This window comes from Cygnus olor, chromosome 3 (genome assembly GCF_009769625.2).
Source record: "Cygnus olor isolate bCygOlo1 chromosome 3, bCygOlo1.pri.v2, whole genome shotgun sequence".
Classification (NCBI taxonomy): Eukaryota; Metazoa; Chordata; class Aves; order Anseriformes; family Anatidae; genus Cygnus; species Cygnus olor.
In genome coordinates this window covers 105,178,586-105,198,177 of record NC_049171.1, presented here as the reverse complement: position 1 = coordinate 105,198,177, position 19,592 = coordinate 105,178,586, and the positions used below count along the sequence as shown (strand labels likewise).

General features: G+C 41.2%; 1 protein-coding gene across 1 annotated transcript in view; it reads left to right on the top strand.

Moving 5' to 3' along the window:
• Positions 1-19,592, top strand: part of LHCGR (luteinizing hormone/choriogonadotropin receptor) — a 28,153-nt gene extending 8,561 nt beyond the window's left edge. The window contains exons 3-11 of the mRNA XM_040552991.1: positions 4,444-4,518; positions 5,660-5,734; positions 6,319-6,393; positions 6,482-6,559; positions 8,847-8,915; positions 9,742-9,816; positions 10,798-10,983; positions 13,404-13,484; positions 15,511-19,592. Of these exons, the coding sequence (XP_040408925.1) occupies positions 4,444-4,518; positions 5,660-5,734; positions 6,319-6,393; positions 6,482-6,559; positions 8,847-8,915; positions 9,742-9,816; positions 10,798-10,983; positions 13,404-13,484; positions 15,511-16,765 (1,969 nt within the window). The 3' untranslated portion in view covers positions 16,766-19,592. The remainder of the gene's footprint in view (positions 1-4,443; positions 4,519-5,659; positions 5,735-6,318; positions 6,394-6,481; positions 6,560-8,846; positions 8,916-9,741; positions 9,817-10,797; positions 10,984-13,403; positions 13,485-15,510) is intronic.

The following is a 19,592-nucleotide window of genomic DNA, read 5'->3' as shown; positions in this document are numbered from 1 at the left end:
TATCAGCTATTAAAATATACGTTAGATTTACATAATCTGTTATCCAGGAAACAGAGAAAATAGGAAACCCTTTCATGGTGCATTCCTGAAGGCAGACTAGAAGGATGAGGGTAATGCAAACACCTAAATAGACTCAGTTGATCTGGTTTAGCTTTTAGCGCTCATTGGTTAAACAATTTTGGCCAAATTATAAATTCCTGTGTTTCTGTAACTCTAGCAAGTAGAAAACAAACTAAACTATGTCCCTATCTATTCAACTACAATGAAGTATTACAGTACAATCTAATGGCACTGTATTCTTGCATTCACTTACATCTGAACGATTAATGAGACCTTACCATTTTTAGATGGGAGATCGACTTAAATCTAAAAAGGTTCTCCCGCCTTTATGAATTGATGCTAAATTTTCCCAAGCTGTATGCATAACCCATTCTTTATAAAGAATGTTTTGTTCATTGACATTTTTCGTTCCATAAGAGAATTTAATTGATTTCTTTGTGTCCTTTTAATACATCTCTCCAAATAAACAGCATAGAAATCAATGTATTTGTCTGATGTAAAGCTATAGAACACTTCATAATTTTATTGAGATTTAGTGTTATTTTCAAAATTGCATATTTTTAAATTACAAATCTCTAAATCATCTATTTGGCAACTCATCACCAACTGCAAATCAGATGATAAATTATTATCACTGCTATAACTCTCTCAGACATATGTAAATGGGAAGCCAGTGGCAAGTAGGAAGGATCTCATGGAAGGAGCATGGGATCTGGGGTTTCATGATTCAGACCCTGAACTTGAAAAATTTTTTCGTTTTAAGTATTGCAAGTAGTCACTGATCCCTCCCAGTGCATGAGCTAAGCCCCTGAGTCTCTTAGGATCAGGTGCTCACCAGGCATCTTGTTTTACATCTATCTTCATTCATGAATAAACATTGCACTATCAAAAATATCAATCTCACTGAATTCTGATTATGGAAAAAAAACATTAATATTTCTGTAAGAAATATGTACATACTTAATATATGATTTCTTGTATGCATTACCCTTTGCTACTACAAATGGAAAAAAATAGTCTAAGGGTATTTATAGCAACATCAATAGGAATTGTTTTCTTATAATTGCAATTCAAATAAGATAGTTTTCAGGTCTGTGATAATAATGAATCTGATTTTATAGATGTGTTTCAGTTGTTTAGAAAATATTTTTTGTTGTTGTTGACAGAGTATAATCTTAGGTTTAGATTATGTGCCATACCAGTCAGTTCTGTCAAGAAAAAACATTTTGAAGACCTTTCTCCTACATATGCAGATGAACATATATATTATATCTAGAATATATTAATTGTATATTTAATATATAATTATATAATATATAACAATTATTATATATTTAATACATAATTAATACATACAATATATATGCAGAATATAGTACCGGAAAGAACAGCATTAGAGCTGAATTTAAGTAGCCTCCTAACGTAAAGGAAAGGAAAACAGCTTTGTAATGAAATTTGCAGATGTTTACATAGTTAAGTTGAGAATATTAATAGATCCAGAGGAAAATTCACAACATCTGTAAACAATACATGAAATAATCCAGTACATGTAATTTCTTTTGTTAACAAGAGATTCTAACCCTTGGAGATCTGAAGAAAAATGGGTTGAGGCAGGATTGCGTGGGGCAGCCTTTCTCTCTGGCAAGCCAAATGGCCTGGGGGAGCCAGCCCCAGAAAAGGGGCCCTCAGCACCCCAACCCTCCTCCTTCCTCCATGTGAGGGCATCTTCCAGGCTGCTCCCAGCACAGCTGCCTTTGGGCCACTCATGTTGGGCATCACAGGGGCTTGCTGAGGTCACAGTGGCCACCACTGCCCCGCGCCCTGTAAAACAGGACCCCTGCAGCTGGCCCGCCACTTGCTCAGGTACTTGGTCCTCTGAGTGCCAGCGTACGTGGCAGGAAGAAGGCTAGAGAAAGGAGCAAGGCAAGCGGCAGCCCTCCTCAGTGTGAGGACAGCGAAGCGGTCTGAGGAAGCACCGAGAAGGATGGCAGCTAACGAGAGGAAGATGTGTCATGGGCAGAGGGAAAGCACCTCCGGCACAAAAGACACCAGTGCCTGGGGGACGTCTGGTGCCCGGCCCACAGACACGTATCAGTGGTATCATTGGCACCGCAGCGATGCGGGAAACAGGCCAGCCCCTCAAACATACAGTGACAGGGGGCCTGGGCCTAACCAGTGGTGCAGTGGTGGTATGGAGCGAAGGTGGGAGCGTGAGGCAGAGAGCCGTGGGGAGCAGAGGCGTGCCTATCGGCCAGAATACAGCGTGGGACCCAGCCATGGCCGTGAAACAGACGGCAGCGTTGAATCCATGCCTAGAAATGAACTGGACAGCGGCATGGGGCCTAAACGTGGAACTGGAAGACCCCCTGGTTCGGCACCCTGGCCTGAAAATATTCCTGATGGAAGGCATCCTGTGTGGGCAGTCCCAGGCAAGGACTGGCTTGTCCTCCTGCCTAACACCGTGGAGCCCATGGAAGTGGGTCCACAAGAAGAGGCAGAGGAAGCCATGGAAGTGGATCCACCTTGGCCACATCAGACGTGGGACTACTCCAGCAGGTCTTTGCTCTGTGCCATCAGAGAACACCGACAGCTATGCAGCAGGGCCCGGTGAGCTCCCTACTCGTCATCACTCAGGCTCCACCCCAAGCATTAGCTTGGAGCCACCAAACACCCGGCAATAAAGAACTCTTGCTGATTCTAGGGGGTTGTGTGAGCGCTTCTTTCCCATCCGCCAGCCCTTGTGCGAGAGGTGGCAGCCCTTCTGCACAGAGCCTCGAGGAAGAGCACAAGAGAGGACCCAGCTTCCTTCGGGCTGCTGCATTGGGGTGACAGGAAGAGTCCCCAAGGGCCACCATGCTCCTTTAACATTTGTTAAAATAGACCAAGGGGTGAAAATAGTAGTGTGTAAGCGATTATAGGTGGCTAATTTCTTATATTAAAAGTGAGTTTCTATATCTGAGTAATTGGTAACGACAGACATGGAGAAGGCTTAGGTACTCAGCAACTTCTTTGCTTCCATCTGCACTGGTAGACGGGCTTCCCAAGTCTTTCATTTCCCTGAACCCATAGATGGAGGCTGGGGGATCAAAGTCCCACCCACTGTAAGTGAAGAGCACATTCGAGACCACCTGATGAATCTAAACAGGTACAAGTCTGTGGGACCTGATGACATGAATACCAGGGTCCTGAGGGAACTGGCTGATGGAGTTGCCAAGCCTCTCTCCATCATAGCTGAAAAGTCCTGGCAGTCAGGCGATTTCCGTGGTGAGTGGAAAAATGGAAACGTCATGCCCCTACTCTTCAACAATTAAAGAATTGGACAAAGAGCACTACTCTTCAACAGTTAAAACAATTAGGACACATTCCTTCTTAGAAAGAGTGGTCAGGCGTTGGGACAGGTTGCCCAGGGAAGTGGTGGAGTCACCGTCCCTGGGGGTGTCCAAGGAAAGGTTTGACGTGGTGCTTAGGGACATGGTTTAGTGGGTGACACTGGTGGTAGGGGAATGGTTGGATCAGATGATCTTGAAGGTCTTTTCCAACCTTAATTTTTCTATGATTCTATAATATTAAATATATAGTATATTGTATATATTATATATATACAATAATATATATTTATATATAATATAGATGAATCTTAATCTAGCAGGCATTTGGCAAGCATCAAAGAACTGGATTTATTTTCCCTGTATCCAACATTGGTTATTCTTAACTACATGTATGGAACAGGGGCATTGGTATGTCAAAATTGTATAATGCCTACAAAAACAGTCATGTTGGTCTGTGTAATGATGGAAAAGAGGCACTTGCATTCAATTTCCATGTATGTAATGAAAATGGCACTTAAATCCAAAAATTATTCGTAAAGTGCACTGAATGCATATTCATGTATTTGAGTGTCTCTACATCTGTGGATTAGATGACCATGACCCTGATTTAATAGCAGTCTATGAAGCTCTGTGAACGTCATCTACATCTTTGTCCATGAAAATAAATTCACTAAGTGGAACCAATGGTAGGAGCGAAAGGCTTACAGGCTTGGGCTGACTACTGTGTTTGCATTAGTTCAGCCCTCAGTCACTACCTTACCTACAATTTGCTGAGGAAATGGAGGTTGGCTGCCCTGTAGATTCTTATTCCAAATGGTTGGCATAACCTTTGCCAAGACAGAATAATGCTTCTCTCTCTCAGACCCTACTGCCTAGGATTTTGGAGGTGAGGCATGGCGACTGCTGCAAAACAAGAATTGGGGCATGGGGGGGGGGGGGGGGGGGGGGGGGGGGGGTAAATAACCATATATAAAAGAAGCAAACAAAGTGGAAACTTGATTTCTGGTATCTCTTCTGTTAATATATTGCTTTCTGTCTGCCTTTTTCATTACAGCGAAATCTCTCAGAGCGACTCCCTAGAGAGAATAGAAGCAAGCGCATTTGACAGCCTTCCTGCTTTGTCTGAAATGTAAGTCTCTGTGAAAAAAAGGCAGCCATGTTGTGATTTAGTGTCATCAAGGAGTAAACAGTCTACAGGAAAGTATCCCTGGACCAAATCTTCCTATGTTCCTTCAGCTGGTGTTGGATGAGGTCTATGATGACAAATGTTTCCCTCCAAAGTACCATATAAAATAGTGAGCAGTCTGTAAGGTCTAGCCTTGGAGATCTAGATCATGCAAATTGATCCGTGTGTATGAAGTCCTGTTGCTTTCAGTGAACACAATGACAGGATGGGAGCGCTGTGTCTACTTCTACCAGCAGTGTCAAGCTTTCTAAGGGGAGAAATCATTCAAGAAAACAACAGAAGAGAAAAACATTTTCTTTTTGAAGATGCAGTTTTCAAAGCCCTACAGTATTTAAATATGTCTGCTTAGTATGCAGCTCTTCTTTTGAGCTCAGAAATATTACTCAAACGGAACATGTACTGATTTTAAGCTTGATGTCCCTAGCAGAGGCACCTGAGAGAGTGTGTGAGTTAAAGCAATGGTTAGGAGACTGCTCCAAAATATTTAGTGACATTGGAAACTATACATTTGATTCAATATCTCATTACTGCCTTTTTCCCACAGCATGATCAGCAAGTGGCTTTAAAATGGTGCAACTGAGTGAGGACAAATTTGCGTGGTTTTTTCCGCTTATATGTGAATTCCATTGAAGCAAATTACTTGCTCACATGAGCAACAGACACAGATTTGTCCACCTCTTACTGTGTCTAATTTCCACTAGTATCAATAGGTATAGTTAAGAAATGAAAGATCTGACCTCATGCATTCACCTACAAGGTATGGATAGCTTGTCATTTACCTGGCTGCCAAAACAAGAAAGTTAAGTAAGACCATTAAAGAGCTACAGGAGACTAACAAGACAACGTTTGAATCCTGAAGGAGACATTATCTTTTTCTGGCTACCTAACAGTTATAACCTGATTTTGTTATCAATACTGCTTCAAAACGTACTTGTAGCATATTTCTAGAAAGTCTGTTTGCAGCATGAGAATCTTCTGTCATAGTCTGCACGTGTCAGATTCTGACAAGGCCAATTGCTAGCGAAATTCAAGTCCCTCCAGGTGCGTAACAATACAACACTGACATATATTTCCCTCATTACAGATTAATTCTGAACACGAAAAATCTGCTGCACATCGAGGACGGAGCATTCAGAAACCTTCCAAGGCTAAAATACTTGTAAGAAAGCATTCTGTTTCTTTTCTGTTTGCGTTCTTTTTTTTTTGTTTGTTTGTTTGTTTTGTGGAGGAATGGACAAACCACAGAAGGCAGTTTAAGGAAAAAAAATAAATTTTTCATGCCTTATAATACACTACAAGTTCTTACATCATATACAATAGTTTTAATGTGCAGTTAACTAATAGTGAGGTTAAATAAAAATAAATGTAATAAAATAATTAGTTAAATGAACACAAGGTATAGCAGTAACAGACAAAACAACCGTAAAGTCTGCCAATTAGTTCTGCTAAGTGTTTATTTCTAAAGCAAAGTTTTCATTTAGAGATGACACCACACAAAAGGGGTAACTAAAATCTCTTCCTTGCACTTAATGTCAAGAGGTCCATGCTGCTTCTCCAGGATACTGCCTGAGAATGCTACACACAGTTTTTACAGATCTTACAAACACAGTTGGAGCCTAATTAAAAATTACGATATTTGCCACTCATATTTTAATGCATTGTTAAGCTCATACCTGCAGGATTGGCTTCTCCTTGCATTTTGGCCTGGTAACCTTTTCCCCTGTAACTCATGCTTTTCTCTAGGAGCATTTGTAACACTGGAATAAGAGAATTTCCAGATCTGACACAGATCTTCTCATCAGAAGCTCATTTTATCTTGTAAGTGAAGACCCACCCTAGCCCAGCTGTGAGTCTTTCCATCTCATTCCTGTATCACTGACAAATAACTTTTTTTTTCCTCTCAAAGGGAGCTCTGTGATAACTTGCGTATGACAACCATACCGCAAAATGCTTTCCAGGGGATGAACAATGAATCACTGACACTGTGAGTAAAACAATGTTAGATCCAGTTCCTTCTGTGAGGATAATACAGCTGTTTGAGGAGAGTAACTCCACTTTATAAGAATCTTGAAATTAAGCCCCGTATGTCTGTATTGTCTTCACACCAAGACTTTCCTTTTAGCAAACTGGATTCAGTGCTACAGCTGCCTGCAAGACAGGTGAGTTTAATGCTGAGATGCTCCGTCCAAGGAAGGCAAAGAGCCGCTGAAAGCCAAGGAGAAAAGTCATCTGCCAGCACAGCAGGAGCCATGTAGGGATTTTGCAGCACCCCTGTCCCCACAAAAACTTCCACAATAAATGTAGAAATAGCCCAAATCACAGACTGTACTACTTTTCAGCAGGATGTGGCTGAAATTCAGGGCTGAGGAAGGCCCAGCAGAGCAATAGAGAGCAGCAGCAGGCTGCCTCCTTCACCTTGTAGCACATACACCAGTCTGGAAGAAAATAACACCAACCTTTGCAGACCAGAGTGATATTTAAAACGCAGCATAAATCCAAATGTGGAGCCGTGTCTTGTGACATGTGTGTGCTCCAAAACACCTGCGCAATTCTCCATGAATATTTTTTGTTGCAAATGAGCTGGAGCTTGCATGAGCAAGTACTGCAGCTGGTTGGCTTAAGCCCTTCATCAGGCTGATGTGCCAGCACAACAGTAATTTAAACACAAATGTGATGTATTGACCAATACCTTCAGAAAGTGTTAGAAGAACTAAGCATAAATGTGACCGAAGACAACTAACTACTACCCGATGTTAGAGATGAGCAATGGCTTAGTTGAGGGCATCATTTTATCTTATGGGCCATTTTCCTGTTAGCAAGTTCACAAAATAACTCCAGCAAAATGATGATTCTGTTAATGGTACAAGAAAACAAACATGCTAGAGATGGAGAAAGATGCTTCTTTTTTTTTTTTTACTGCAACCCTAAACTGTATTAAATGGAAGAGAGTCTAACTCACAGCCAGGAAAGAGCTAACAGTCATTTTTCTCTTGTTCTTTTGTGATAGGAGAAGAAAAGTATTACCTTATCACAGCAGCTTTCTAATTGTAGATCTACACTTTAACTCCACCCCTTGTAATTAACTGCAATTAGCTGAAATAATTCCAATTGTTGCAGCATGGTCTAGTGAAGCACAAGTTATCTGTGAGTGTGTACATTTAGCTTGCGGTAATACTTTGCATTACAAATAGCTAATGTAGGCTTTCCAACTGTTAGTGTTTCATGAGGACAGGGAACCAATACTACACATGGTTGTGTTTTTTAAGGAAATCACTAATTTCAGCATCGTGCCAAGACAGACTCCTCACATCAAATGTAGCCAGGCACGCTCTACACTTGCAGCTTTTCTTGGGAGCAGGTTCATAGCCCTAGTTTCTGCTCTCCCAAAAACAAGTGGAAAAAAGAACAAGAAAACTTTTGTAGAGATAAAGGATCCTCTATAAACAGCACCACATTTTGTATTAGGACTTAATATTAAAGAAAAAAAAAACATACAAATTATTATATACAAATGATACTGAAAAAATAAGTTAAAATCACAAATGGCTTTTTCTCTGTGAAAACAGACCCACAGATTAGATCTCCTAATGAAGGAAAGTAGCCAGATTTTAGGTAGAGCAGGGTCCAGCCATTTAGTACCTGGCCCCAGAGTGGGAATCAAAAACCCAGGGCTGGCAGCAAGTGTCCCTGTGCAGTGCAGAGAACAGTGAGGTTTCCACAGCACTGTTCTGGTCTGGCAGCACTACTTTGGGTGACTCGCTGACTGCTGGATGATGCATCACCCACTCCTGTTTCTCTGCAAAGCTCTCACTTGGGCTGCTGGAAGATTGGTCTGTCCATAGAGGAACCGCGATCCAGCAGTACCCTCTGGGCTTTACATGAGCTTTCCATCTGACACTTCTCTGACTCTTGCAGCTTTGCATCTTTACCTACTTAAACCACAAAATCCAGGTCTTCTGCCTGTAGGTTGTTGTCTTTGTGCCAAGGGTTTACCTGGAATAATGTCTTGATTCTGGGTCTCACTCCAAGGTGGGCACCGTGCTCCTTGCTCTTAAACACCTAAACAGGAAGGCACTTAGGGAACTTAAGCTTCAATTTTATGCTAATTTCAGAGCTAATGGCAGTCATGCCATAGTTACCTATATTCTTTATAAGCCAGACCCTCTAATCCTTAAAATGAATACAGTGTTAAGTTTTGAAATCCATAGTACAATAACATAATCTCATCTTTTCCCAAATATTTTTCCTTACACATTTTTCTTAATCTTCAGCAAACTGTATAAAAATGGATTTGAAGATATCCACAGCCATGCCTTCAATGGGACCAAGCTGAATCAACTGTGAGTATGTTTCCCTTCCTCGGCAATTTAAAGAGCCATAGAATTGTACAAGAACCCAAGTTGGAAGGGACCTCAGAGATCATCTTGTCCAACCTTTCATAGTAAAAGCAGGGCCTAGACAAGATTGTCTAACACTCTGTCTAGCTGAACCTTAGAAGTTCAGCTAAACCTTACTATTTTAGATAATAGTAGATTAGTAGATTATTAGATAATAGCTCAAATGCAGTCACAAGCTCTTCATTCATCTTAACTGCCTGTCTTAAATTTCATGATACCCATTAGAAAAGTCAATATATCAGTGTCGTTGAGACTCAGTTGTCAATCCTGCGCCATTTACTGCTTTTCCTGAAACACTATCCCTTAGAAAGCTGCAGTTTTTATGAGAAAAGCTCTTCTTTTTTTTAAGTAAAATTTAATAAATTCCTAAATTTAGCAGCAGCAGTGGAAAGCTTGAACCTGTAGACCAGACTCAGGAAACTGCATCTTACACCTGGAAATGTCAGTAGTTTTAAAATCAGTTGCACACACCCTGGGACTAGCCTCATGGTTTTGGCAATTTTTTTGTTGTATTTTTGTACACTGCTGCTGCAGTGAAGGAACCAGAATGGCTGTTCCTGGTTTAAGTCAGAAGAAATTGGAAATGATCAGAATTAAGTGTAGATGCTAACAGTCTGATGGCATCAGTGGAGGGAAGGTTGGAGAAATACGAATGCACAACCACCACTGTGACAGAAGGAAGGATTGAGAGGAAATAGATGAGAAGAAATAATGGAAGTAGAAGTTATTTCAAAATGCAGATATAAAGACTTGATGTTTCATTCCACAGAATTCTGAAGGACAACAGAAACCTCAAACGGATACACAATGATGCCCTGAGAGGGGCCACGGGGCCAGATGTCCTGTAAGCATCAAACCCCTCCTTTATCTAGTTGCGTAGATGTCCCCCATTAACTGTGCTTTGCTAAGTGGACTACATACTTGATCCGATACCCTCTGTGTGTAAAATGGAAACATATCAGTAAGACGGCATGACATTGCAGGGCAGAAGACTAAGTCAGCCCCACAACAAACATGGGCCTCTGCCCCATAGGGATTTGGGTGGCTTTAGTTATATTTGTGTCAGATCCTACTGATCCTCTCTCTGTGTGTCTATCCTGACATTACTAAGTAACTTGTATTTTGGTAGGATGTGTATGTTTTTACAATGTATTATTTTAGAATTTGGTTATAAAAGTGAATGAGTTGATCACATGCTATAAGCCAGTGCTGAATAAAACATATCCTTCTCATGCTTTATTAGTCGAGTACATACTAGAGGGCTGCATTGGCTGAAGCAACATGCAATAAAACCCAACGGGTGGCTCTGTAAATAGCTCTCTGTGCCACATATGTCATTGCATTCCTCTTATTGGTGACTTGCAGTTCAGAGCATTACTAGCATCGCTCACGTAATCGTAGCTTTTTTTCCCTGTTTAATGGCCTTACTCTGACAGTGTTCAGTCATGTAACAGGCCTTTTCTCATGCAAGCAAGCAGCCCCTCTGAAATTACTCTAAGCCAAACTACTGACGTTTGTCTTCGCAAGAATGGGAGACTCTTTTGTGTGTTTTGGTTATTAACCGTTTAATTAAAACATCTAGAACAAGGCCTGACGTGGTAGGTTTTGATTTCCACCAGGATAAAGCCAGCCCCTTGCCTGTCTGAGACTGCTGGGTTGCAGGGAAACACACTGCCATATCACACCCTACATCTCTGAGATGGATATTGGGTGGCTTTGTGGATGTAGGCCTTCATGAAAAAACTGAGTCACTGCTATCTATCTTCACACTTTGGTGGCGCTTTTATCTGTATGAAAAGAAACAAGAGTGCTCTCTGTTTTGTAGGGATATATCTTCAACGGCACTGGAGTCCCTGCCTAGTTACGGGCTCGAGGCCATTCAGGTCCTAAATGCAACATCATCATACTCACTGAAGAGACTGCCAACTCTGGATAAGTTCAGCAGTCTTCTGGAAGCTGTTCTAACGTATCCCAGCCACTGCTGTGCTTTTCGAAACCTGAGGACAGAAAAGTAAGTCCAAATAGCACACTGTTTTGCAGGACTTCAGAAACTCCAAAATGGCAGTCCTGCTTTGTTTAGCTGGCAGGGTTGGATTATCCTTGCTCCAGTGGCAAGGAAGCTGTGGAATGTAGCAAGGCCTCACTCCAAACAGCAGATCCCTAAGTCCAGGAGAGGCATTTCTACTCCTGTTATTGGAGAAATATGTTTCATCCATGATCTGCCAGCAGGGACATTACTCTAAGTCTGCTGAAAGCTTGTATTTTTCTTGATATCTCAGTAAAAAAAAGCCTTCTGGCAGTTGGAAGATACACTACCATCAAGAGCACTTTGTCCTAAAAAAAAAAACAAAAAGAAAAAAAACCTGCAGCCTTTAGCTATGCAGTTTATTTCATGCAGGTACCAAGATGATCTTGTAGAGAAGGCAAGCTTTCAGTTTCTCACTGAAATAAGGACCTGACACAAGCCAGCAGAAAGAAGCTACACTCAGCTTAGTACCAGGCCTTTCAGATGACAGTAGACAGCATTGTTCTCCCTACTTTACAGCTGGAAACTGTGGCACAGAGAGCATTTCCCATCCACTAATTTGGCACAGTCAATTTGAGACAACTGGAGTTAAATTTTCAGTATTTTTGCTTCAAAGAAATCAACTCTCAGTTGGCTGTAGTCAGCAAAAGCAACTCCAAATGAGTTTAGTTGCAGCTGTGAGGATTCCACGATTCTCACCTATCCCACATGAAGTCTGCAGTAAAGACGTACTGAGCAGCCGTTTGTGGTGTGCCTGATTAGCGTGACCTGCAGATGGTCACATGAGGGCTGTGTTGCAAGGACAGGAACAGAATCCAAATCTTCAGGGTAAAATTAGGGGTAATGCTATGCTTTCTCCATATTTTAATAAGTGGTTTCCACTTCTACAAGAATAAAGCAAAGATCCTATAGTCAAGTGTTTCCATCACTACCAAATGCTGATTCAGTCCCTGTGCAAGTCTCTCAGTGTGTTGTATGCAGAGGCAACTCTGGGACAAAAAATGTTTTATTCATTCTGACTTTAAAATTACCATTGCACATATGCGAAAAGGGACCAAAGTAAAGTTGCAAAGATAACTGTGTTTCTCATGTTTATTAATTTTCAGATGCTTGGCCTTGTAACATATCATCATGCTCTATAAAAATAGAGGTGCTCTAGGAAGTCACTTTCTTATATTCAGGGACTGTTTTCGTAAGTCAACTTTGAAAAATCAAACCTGCAAATCAGGAAACTAGACTGTGCTCCTAACTGGCATCAAAAGTGTTCAGGTGACTGCTGATGTGTTACATATCTGCACAGCCTTGACCTCTGGAAAAACTCATACAAGCAACAGGCTATTATTTTCTATGTCGTCTGCAGCTATAAAGGAATGAGAGGCACATCTCTGTTTCCCTTGTCATTTACTGATGACAGCAGGAGACCACAGAGACTGAGACCTTCCAGTTTAACCAGGGAAGACTCTTCTTGTGGTTATGTATTCTTATGACTGTGCAATGCAGCCTGTTTCTGCCTCCTTCTAACCCCTTACCTTGCCCTGAACTCTATATGTGGTCATCCTGTCTCATGCATTTTTACTACGCCTGCCCGTTCCTTCATATCCCATTCTTTACCACCTGTGGACTGCACTGTGTTAGCAGTGAGACATGGTGACAAGGTCTTAAGTATATCTGACCTCGCAAACAGGTCCGCCTAAGTCACAGACATCAGGCAAATGAAGTCCTCACACCAAATATTCGTGGGATTTCTGGGCTGAATGGGGGAAAACACAACTGGCTATAACACATCTTCAAAAAATTACAGGAAAAGCAACTTATTTGTAAGCATCACATTTGGACTAAGAATGGTATCTTAAAACATTATTTCTTTTGTTATACATAACACTTTCTGGAAGTTTCCATGTGCTTGATTCTCTTAAGGCTACACAGTAGAGTACTGGGCCCATAACTTTAAAAGCCTCAAAACCAGAGATTTTGCCAAGTATGTGGTCTCTCAATTTGTTCTTTTCAAAGTAAGCTTCCAAGCATTTGTTAGTAGATGCACTTCTCTAGGAGCAGCCTAACTGCTGCTGTTTGTACTGGTGGAGAAAGTGGCCCATTACCATACAGTATATCATAAGGCAAAACATTTCTGTTACTTACAGCTCGTGTTATTTCACTACAATGAGTAAATCATAAACAATAAACAAGCTGAAAGACCATCCCTTATACCCCCAATGAGTTATTGCCCACTGTCACAATATTTTAGACCTTCCCCTCCCTGCTTTCAGAGATCTGCATGAATGTCTCCACTGTGTGAGCCCAATTCCAGTTTACCTTACATGTCTATGAAGATCAATTGCAAGGAAGATGAGAATTTGGTCAAAATCCAGACTGAAACTCACCTTTCTTTTCCATCCTTGTTTCAGACAAAATTCCTTGCTTTCCATTTTTGAAAACTTCTCCAAACAGTGTGAAAGCACAATGAGGAAACCAACTAGGGAAATATTGTAAGTACCACTCTGCATACAGAAGCTGGAAATAGCAAATTCGGACCCTCCCCTCCTGCTACTCTTTTTTTTTCTAGAACAGCATGTTTTTTTCTTTTCAATTCAGTCACCCTTACAAGTTGCACAATGGTAATTTTACTATCATTAAACCAAAATTTGTGATTTTGATGTTCAAAAGGGTAAAAAAAAATAATAATAATAATAATAATTTCATGGGCTTTACTCACTCCAGCTTCTCTTCTAAATTCTTGAAAGGCCATCGAAACACTGATTAAATATTTAACAAAGTTAAGGGCCTACTTGGAGACTTTTCAGTCCCAGAGATAATTGTAGGGTTGTTTGATCCAAAGAAAAGCTGCCATTGTTAATATTTCTTGCCTATCTATAGAATAATTAGAAGATTGCACATCATCATTTGGGCCATAGATTTTCATGGTACAAAGAGAGTCCCTGAGTTAGAAGTTTGGGTAAGCCCATGCAATTTGTTTACCTCTTCTAAATGTGTCTTTTCATATCATCATAGTTCTGTATGACCAGCATCCAGTGGGACAGGGAGAAAGGCAAACATCAAAACTGTTGTGTTGGCTGTGTTGGATGTAATAAGCACCAAAAACAGTATTTCATGGAAAGTTTATGGACTATGGAACTATCCATCCCTCTCCTGCTAAATGGGAGGAAACCTTGGGACTTCTCTTTAGCCCTAACATGGGGTGAAATCATTGCAAAGTCTTGAAAAACAAAATGCCAACACATCCAATACAGCTGAAATGTGATTGATCCATGGGGATAGAGATTTCCTTGGACAGTATCTCATTTGCTGATTGGTGAGTCTTCCTACACTTGCTGTTGGGTTTTATTCAGTCCTTTGTAAACCCACAGCTGCAGCACGTTTACATGGACTCTCAGAGAATCACAATTATTTTTAATTAATAAGTAAATTCAAACATATTTCCCACTCTTCCAGTTTAAGCCAGGCAAGTAAACGCAAGACATGGAGCATTTTTTCATGTAAGGAAAGAAGAGGTAGGATAACAAGACTGGGAACATATTTACCCAACATGAATAGTTGAAAAGCGGCCCAGCTTCATTTGCCAGTTATGACCCTGCTCCAGAAAAACAGTTTAACTTACAGGCTTCAGTAGATGCAGAAGTTTAAGCTTGAATCTAAGTTGTCCCAAACCTATGAATTTTACAAAGAGTTGTTCTCAGTGGAGATGCTTTCCACGTCTCACATTGCAGACTGAGTGTTTGTCCATCGAACACTCATGGTTAGGATGACTGGGGAGTTGTGAAATCAATAGCTGTTCTGGCTGGGAATCAGAAGGAACAGTGCTTACTTTTAAAATGTACCTTCTTTGGAAGGCTTATCCCCACGCTATTGATGACCTAGAGATTACAGATCTGTTTTAAACACCTAAAGATATTTATAGTTAGGTGTTTTTCCAGTCTAGACTTCATATATTTCTAGCTATTGACATACTACTCTATCTTGTTAACCATGCACAGCTGCTAATCCTCACTTTATAATACTGTGATCAAATTCCTCAACACTTCCAAAGCCATACATAGTCTCAGGACTTTGTTGAGTAAGTACATTTCCTAAGAGAGGCAAAGGAGCAGAACTAATATCCTTATGTTATTTTAGTTTGGTTCTTTAACTATCTGATAAAGCTTTATGCATCAAGCCTATAGTCCATCAATAGAAGTGCTCCTATCATTTGAACTGCACTCTACTGGCATCGTGAGAAAGATGGCTCAATTACAGGGTAATCAAGATAAAATACTTACAAATTGGTAAATTGTATAAGAAAGCATTCCTATGGATGTAACCGTGACTTCTGTGGCTCTCCAAATATGCTACCTAAACTAAAGGCATCCTTACAGGGCTTCATTGTATGTAAATATCCTGTAGAAACAAATCTAAGAAGTGTTTTAAAACAACTCATTTGTTGTATTTTTATACAAGAGTGTGAGCAACATGTAACAAATAGTTCACTTTTATTTGGGGGGGTTGTTATTTTAATAGCTACAGAGATGACTCTTACAACACATCGCTGTGGCCAGCAGAAAAGAACATGTACGCGCTTGCAGCAGATGAAGAAACTTTTCCTTACAGCTACTCAGACATGTTTGATGACAGTGAAATGACCGGCTTTGAGTTCGAGTATGACTTTTGTCAGCCTAAGATACTGACATGCACTCCAGAACCAGACGCGTTTAATCCCTGTGAAGACATCCTGGGGTACAGCTTCCTCAGGGTTCTCATCTGGTTCATAAACATCCTCGCCATTGCTGGCAATTTCACTGTGCTCCTCGTCCTCATAACCAGCCATTACAAGCTCACAGTTCCCCGCTTCCTCATGTGCAACCTCTCCTTTGCTGACTTTTGCATGGGACTCTACTTGCTGCTCATCGCTTCGGTCGATGCCCAGACGAGCGGCCAGTACTACAACCACGCCATAGACTGGCAAACCGGCAGTGGCTGCAGTACTGCTGGCTTCTTCACCGTCTTTGCGAGCGAGCTGTCCGTGTACACGCTGACGGTGATCACCATCGAGAGATGGCACACAATCACCTATGCCATGCAGCTGGACCGCAAGCTGCGGCTGCGGCACGCTGTGCCGATCATGCTTGGTGGCTGGGTATTCTCCATCCTGATTGCGGTGCTGCCACTGCTGGGGGTCAGCAGCTACATGAAGGTCAGCATTTGTTTGCCCATGGATATCGAAACGGGTCTTTCCCAAGCCTACATACTGCTCATCTTGGTGCTCAATGTTGTAGCCTTCATTGTCATTTGTGCTTGTTACATCAAGATATACATAGCTGTCCAGAACCCGGAGCTGGTAGCTGCCAATAAAGATACCAAAGTTGCCAAGAGAATGGCCATACTCATCTTCACGGATTTCACCTGCATGGCCCCTATTTCCTTCTTTGCCATCTCCGCTGCCTTTAAGGTGCCTCTCATCACAGTGACAAACTCCAAGATCTTGTTGGTTTTATTTTACCCGGTCAACTCCTGCGCAAACCCGTTTCTGTACGCCATTTTCACCAAAGCGTTTCAAAGGGATTTCTTTCTGCTGATGAGCAAGCTTGGCTGCTGTAAGAGCCGAGCGGAGCTTTACCGGATGAACTATTTCTCTGCTTATGCCTCCAACTGCAAAAATGGCAGCTCAGCCCCAGGCCCCAGCAAGGCCTCACAAGCACTGCTGTTTCTGTCAGCACTAGAAAAGCCGTACAAGACACGGCGCCCTACAAAAAAAAGTCAACTGGAGCGCCAGTAGATGCAGCACCTCACAGTGCTGGCTGTAATTATTTCAGTGACCAGGGATTATCTTACGGTATCTTAAACATCTCACAATAAATAAAAACACAAGTCAATAATTCTTATGCAACAACGCTGTTCTGAGGTTCAAAGCGGTATCTTCCCTTTTCTTCTGCTGTAATGATAGGTATGGAAGGTGATTATTAGGTGAAACACTGCTTCAGGGGAACTGGGGGAGTCCAGTAGTCAAGGTGCTCTTGAAGTTAATGTGTACTGCAGTGACTGCAGTCTGCCTCCTTTCTTTCCAAATCTGCTTCCCTGTGGTATTTAAAGCCTGTCTGCTACCTTTTGTGCCTTCTTTTTCTACTCCTATTAGCTATGCTGGCATTGTTGGGTTAAAGAAAGGGCACTAGACTAGACGCCTCCCTTCATTTCATCAACAGAAACTTCCAATTACACAGCCACATACACCCAGTTAAAGAACAGCGTTCATCAAGCAGCGTTGTAAAGATGTCACCAAGGAGGAGTTGACCTGCTGAACCTCTGTTACTAGCAATTTCACAGATTACATTAGATCTCAGTTAGAGCTTGTAAGTCATTTACTTTAAAATAAAATAAAAAATAACCCATATGCAGCCATGCATGATCTGGAAATTGAAAGCGATGCAATAGCTGCAGAACACCAAGTACTGTATTTTGTATATCATACATACACACATATGAATCACATAAACTGTGAAGGCCCCCTCTCAGCAGCAGGATAGCTGCTGCCTGCACAGGCAAATAGCTGCTGCTTGTTTTCCCTCCAGGGGCAATCTCATGGATTATTTACATCTGCCCTCCCTTCGGTGTCACTGGCGCCAGTGGCATTCAGGATGCTCTGGGGACTCCTCAGCACTCACATTCCAACTCCATTCCCAGCTGATAAAGCATAGTAGTTACTTTCAGTGACTGTTTTTCCATTGAAATGTTTTTTCATTTTCCACCACGCATTGTCTGATGCTAAGGAGATCCAGATTTGTGGCTGCATTCCTAATTCAAATAAGAATTGAGCATTCCTTTGTTACTGCAGCATTACAAAGGGGCTCAGTTATGGGCTCCGCAAGGAAAGCTCACAGTTCTGTGGACAGAAAGAGATGCAATAGCTGCAGTGGCTGCAGCTCAAGCCTCTTCTTGGGTTACTTATTCTTGACAGATTGGATTCACTTTCTCTAATAGGAGGTGTGGATTACAGTGTCATCAAACCAATCTGGTAGCTTGAGACCTACATATGGCAGTTTGTTTCACAGAAGGTAAAGTAAATGTGTTTTATCTGGGCTTGTAATCAAAGTTTTAGTGTCTTAGATCACATTCTGTAGATGATACCCACAATACCTGAAGGCAGATCCCCAGATGGTATAATATGCACCTCCCCTGCAGTCAGCAGAAAAATGCAGCACCATAACGTCTGCGCTTACACCAGAACAGGCCCAGTTCAACAGCTCTTGATGGCCACTGAAAGTGTAGACTGTGATGTGTAAGAAAATGTGTTTGTTATGATCACTTTAAACCCCTTACCTTTTCTTTCAAGTCTGTGACAGCAACAGTATGAAAATTTGTGTTCCAAAGCGTACCTCTTGTTGCCACAACACAGCACTGCAAATTAAATTTGCTTCACATCAATGACAGTGATTCTTCGTGGTATTGAATGGTTTAGCACTAGCTTATAATTGCGTTAATTAGAAATAACATCTCTGACCCTCCCTTACCCTCAGCTTAATGCCATGATTTCAGTCAGTACAGCAGGTCTGTGCACAAGCATAACTGTACTCATGAGCAGTTGACACACACGGGGAATAAAGTAAGATACAGAAGTGAAGGAGTCTGTTACAACTCTGTTTAGCAATCAGTAGGAATTCCATGTGAGATACCTCTATATGTACCAGATGCTGAGCTTAGCAGATGAAGAAATGGGCCTACTGCAGGATATTTACCTAAAAAAGGGACTGGAAAAAACACTAGGGGAAAAAAAAACATAGGACAAGGCAAAACAATGTCTTGAGTGGGCATCAGCTGATTTACTTAAATTGCATTTCAACAGGATGAAAGCTCACTTATATACGTCAAATTTTTCAATACACAGAAATGAGCAAGCAACACTTTAATAAAGATTTAGATTCACATACAAGCTACATGCTATTCTATCTTATTGTTCTTGGTAAACTTCCCTTCTTTGTAGTGTAAAGTTTTAGACAGCCATTTACTGAAGTACCGTCAATGGCCATAACTGGTATTACACACTTCATCCTATCTGCAGCAAAGAGTTTGCTAAACTGTAAGTAGTGTCAATCAAAAGCATTAATATGATAAATTATTAAGATCAAAACCACTCCGACCTGATTACTCCTCAAGGCATGGACTAAAGTAATTAGCCAACTGAGATTACATTTTAATAATGAACAGTTTTTTCCAGTATAAAAATTCCTAACTTCTGGTATTTTTAGTTAGCTGTAAATATTTCATTCAAAGCTGTATGTCTTTGCTAATGTTCATTCAAGAACACTGGAAACAAAGAGCAATTCTTACGTGGCTGGATGAAGGAAAATGGAAGCACACCCTTGTGCAGCAGTACAAGCAGCCCACACAGACAGGCTATATCTCTGCACCAGGAAAACCACTGCAGACACTCCGAAGGAATATCTGCAGAGCAGCTTAGCAGGAGCTAGAAAACTGGCAATGATACATATTTAGTAGCCATTTTCTCACATATGTCAAAGGTTGTGATAGCAACAGCAAAACCCTACTTTAATCCATAAAATTCATATATTTGATAACTCAGGAAGACACTAGATGGACTCCATATTAAG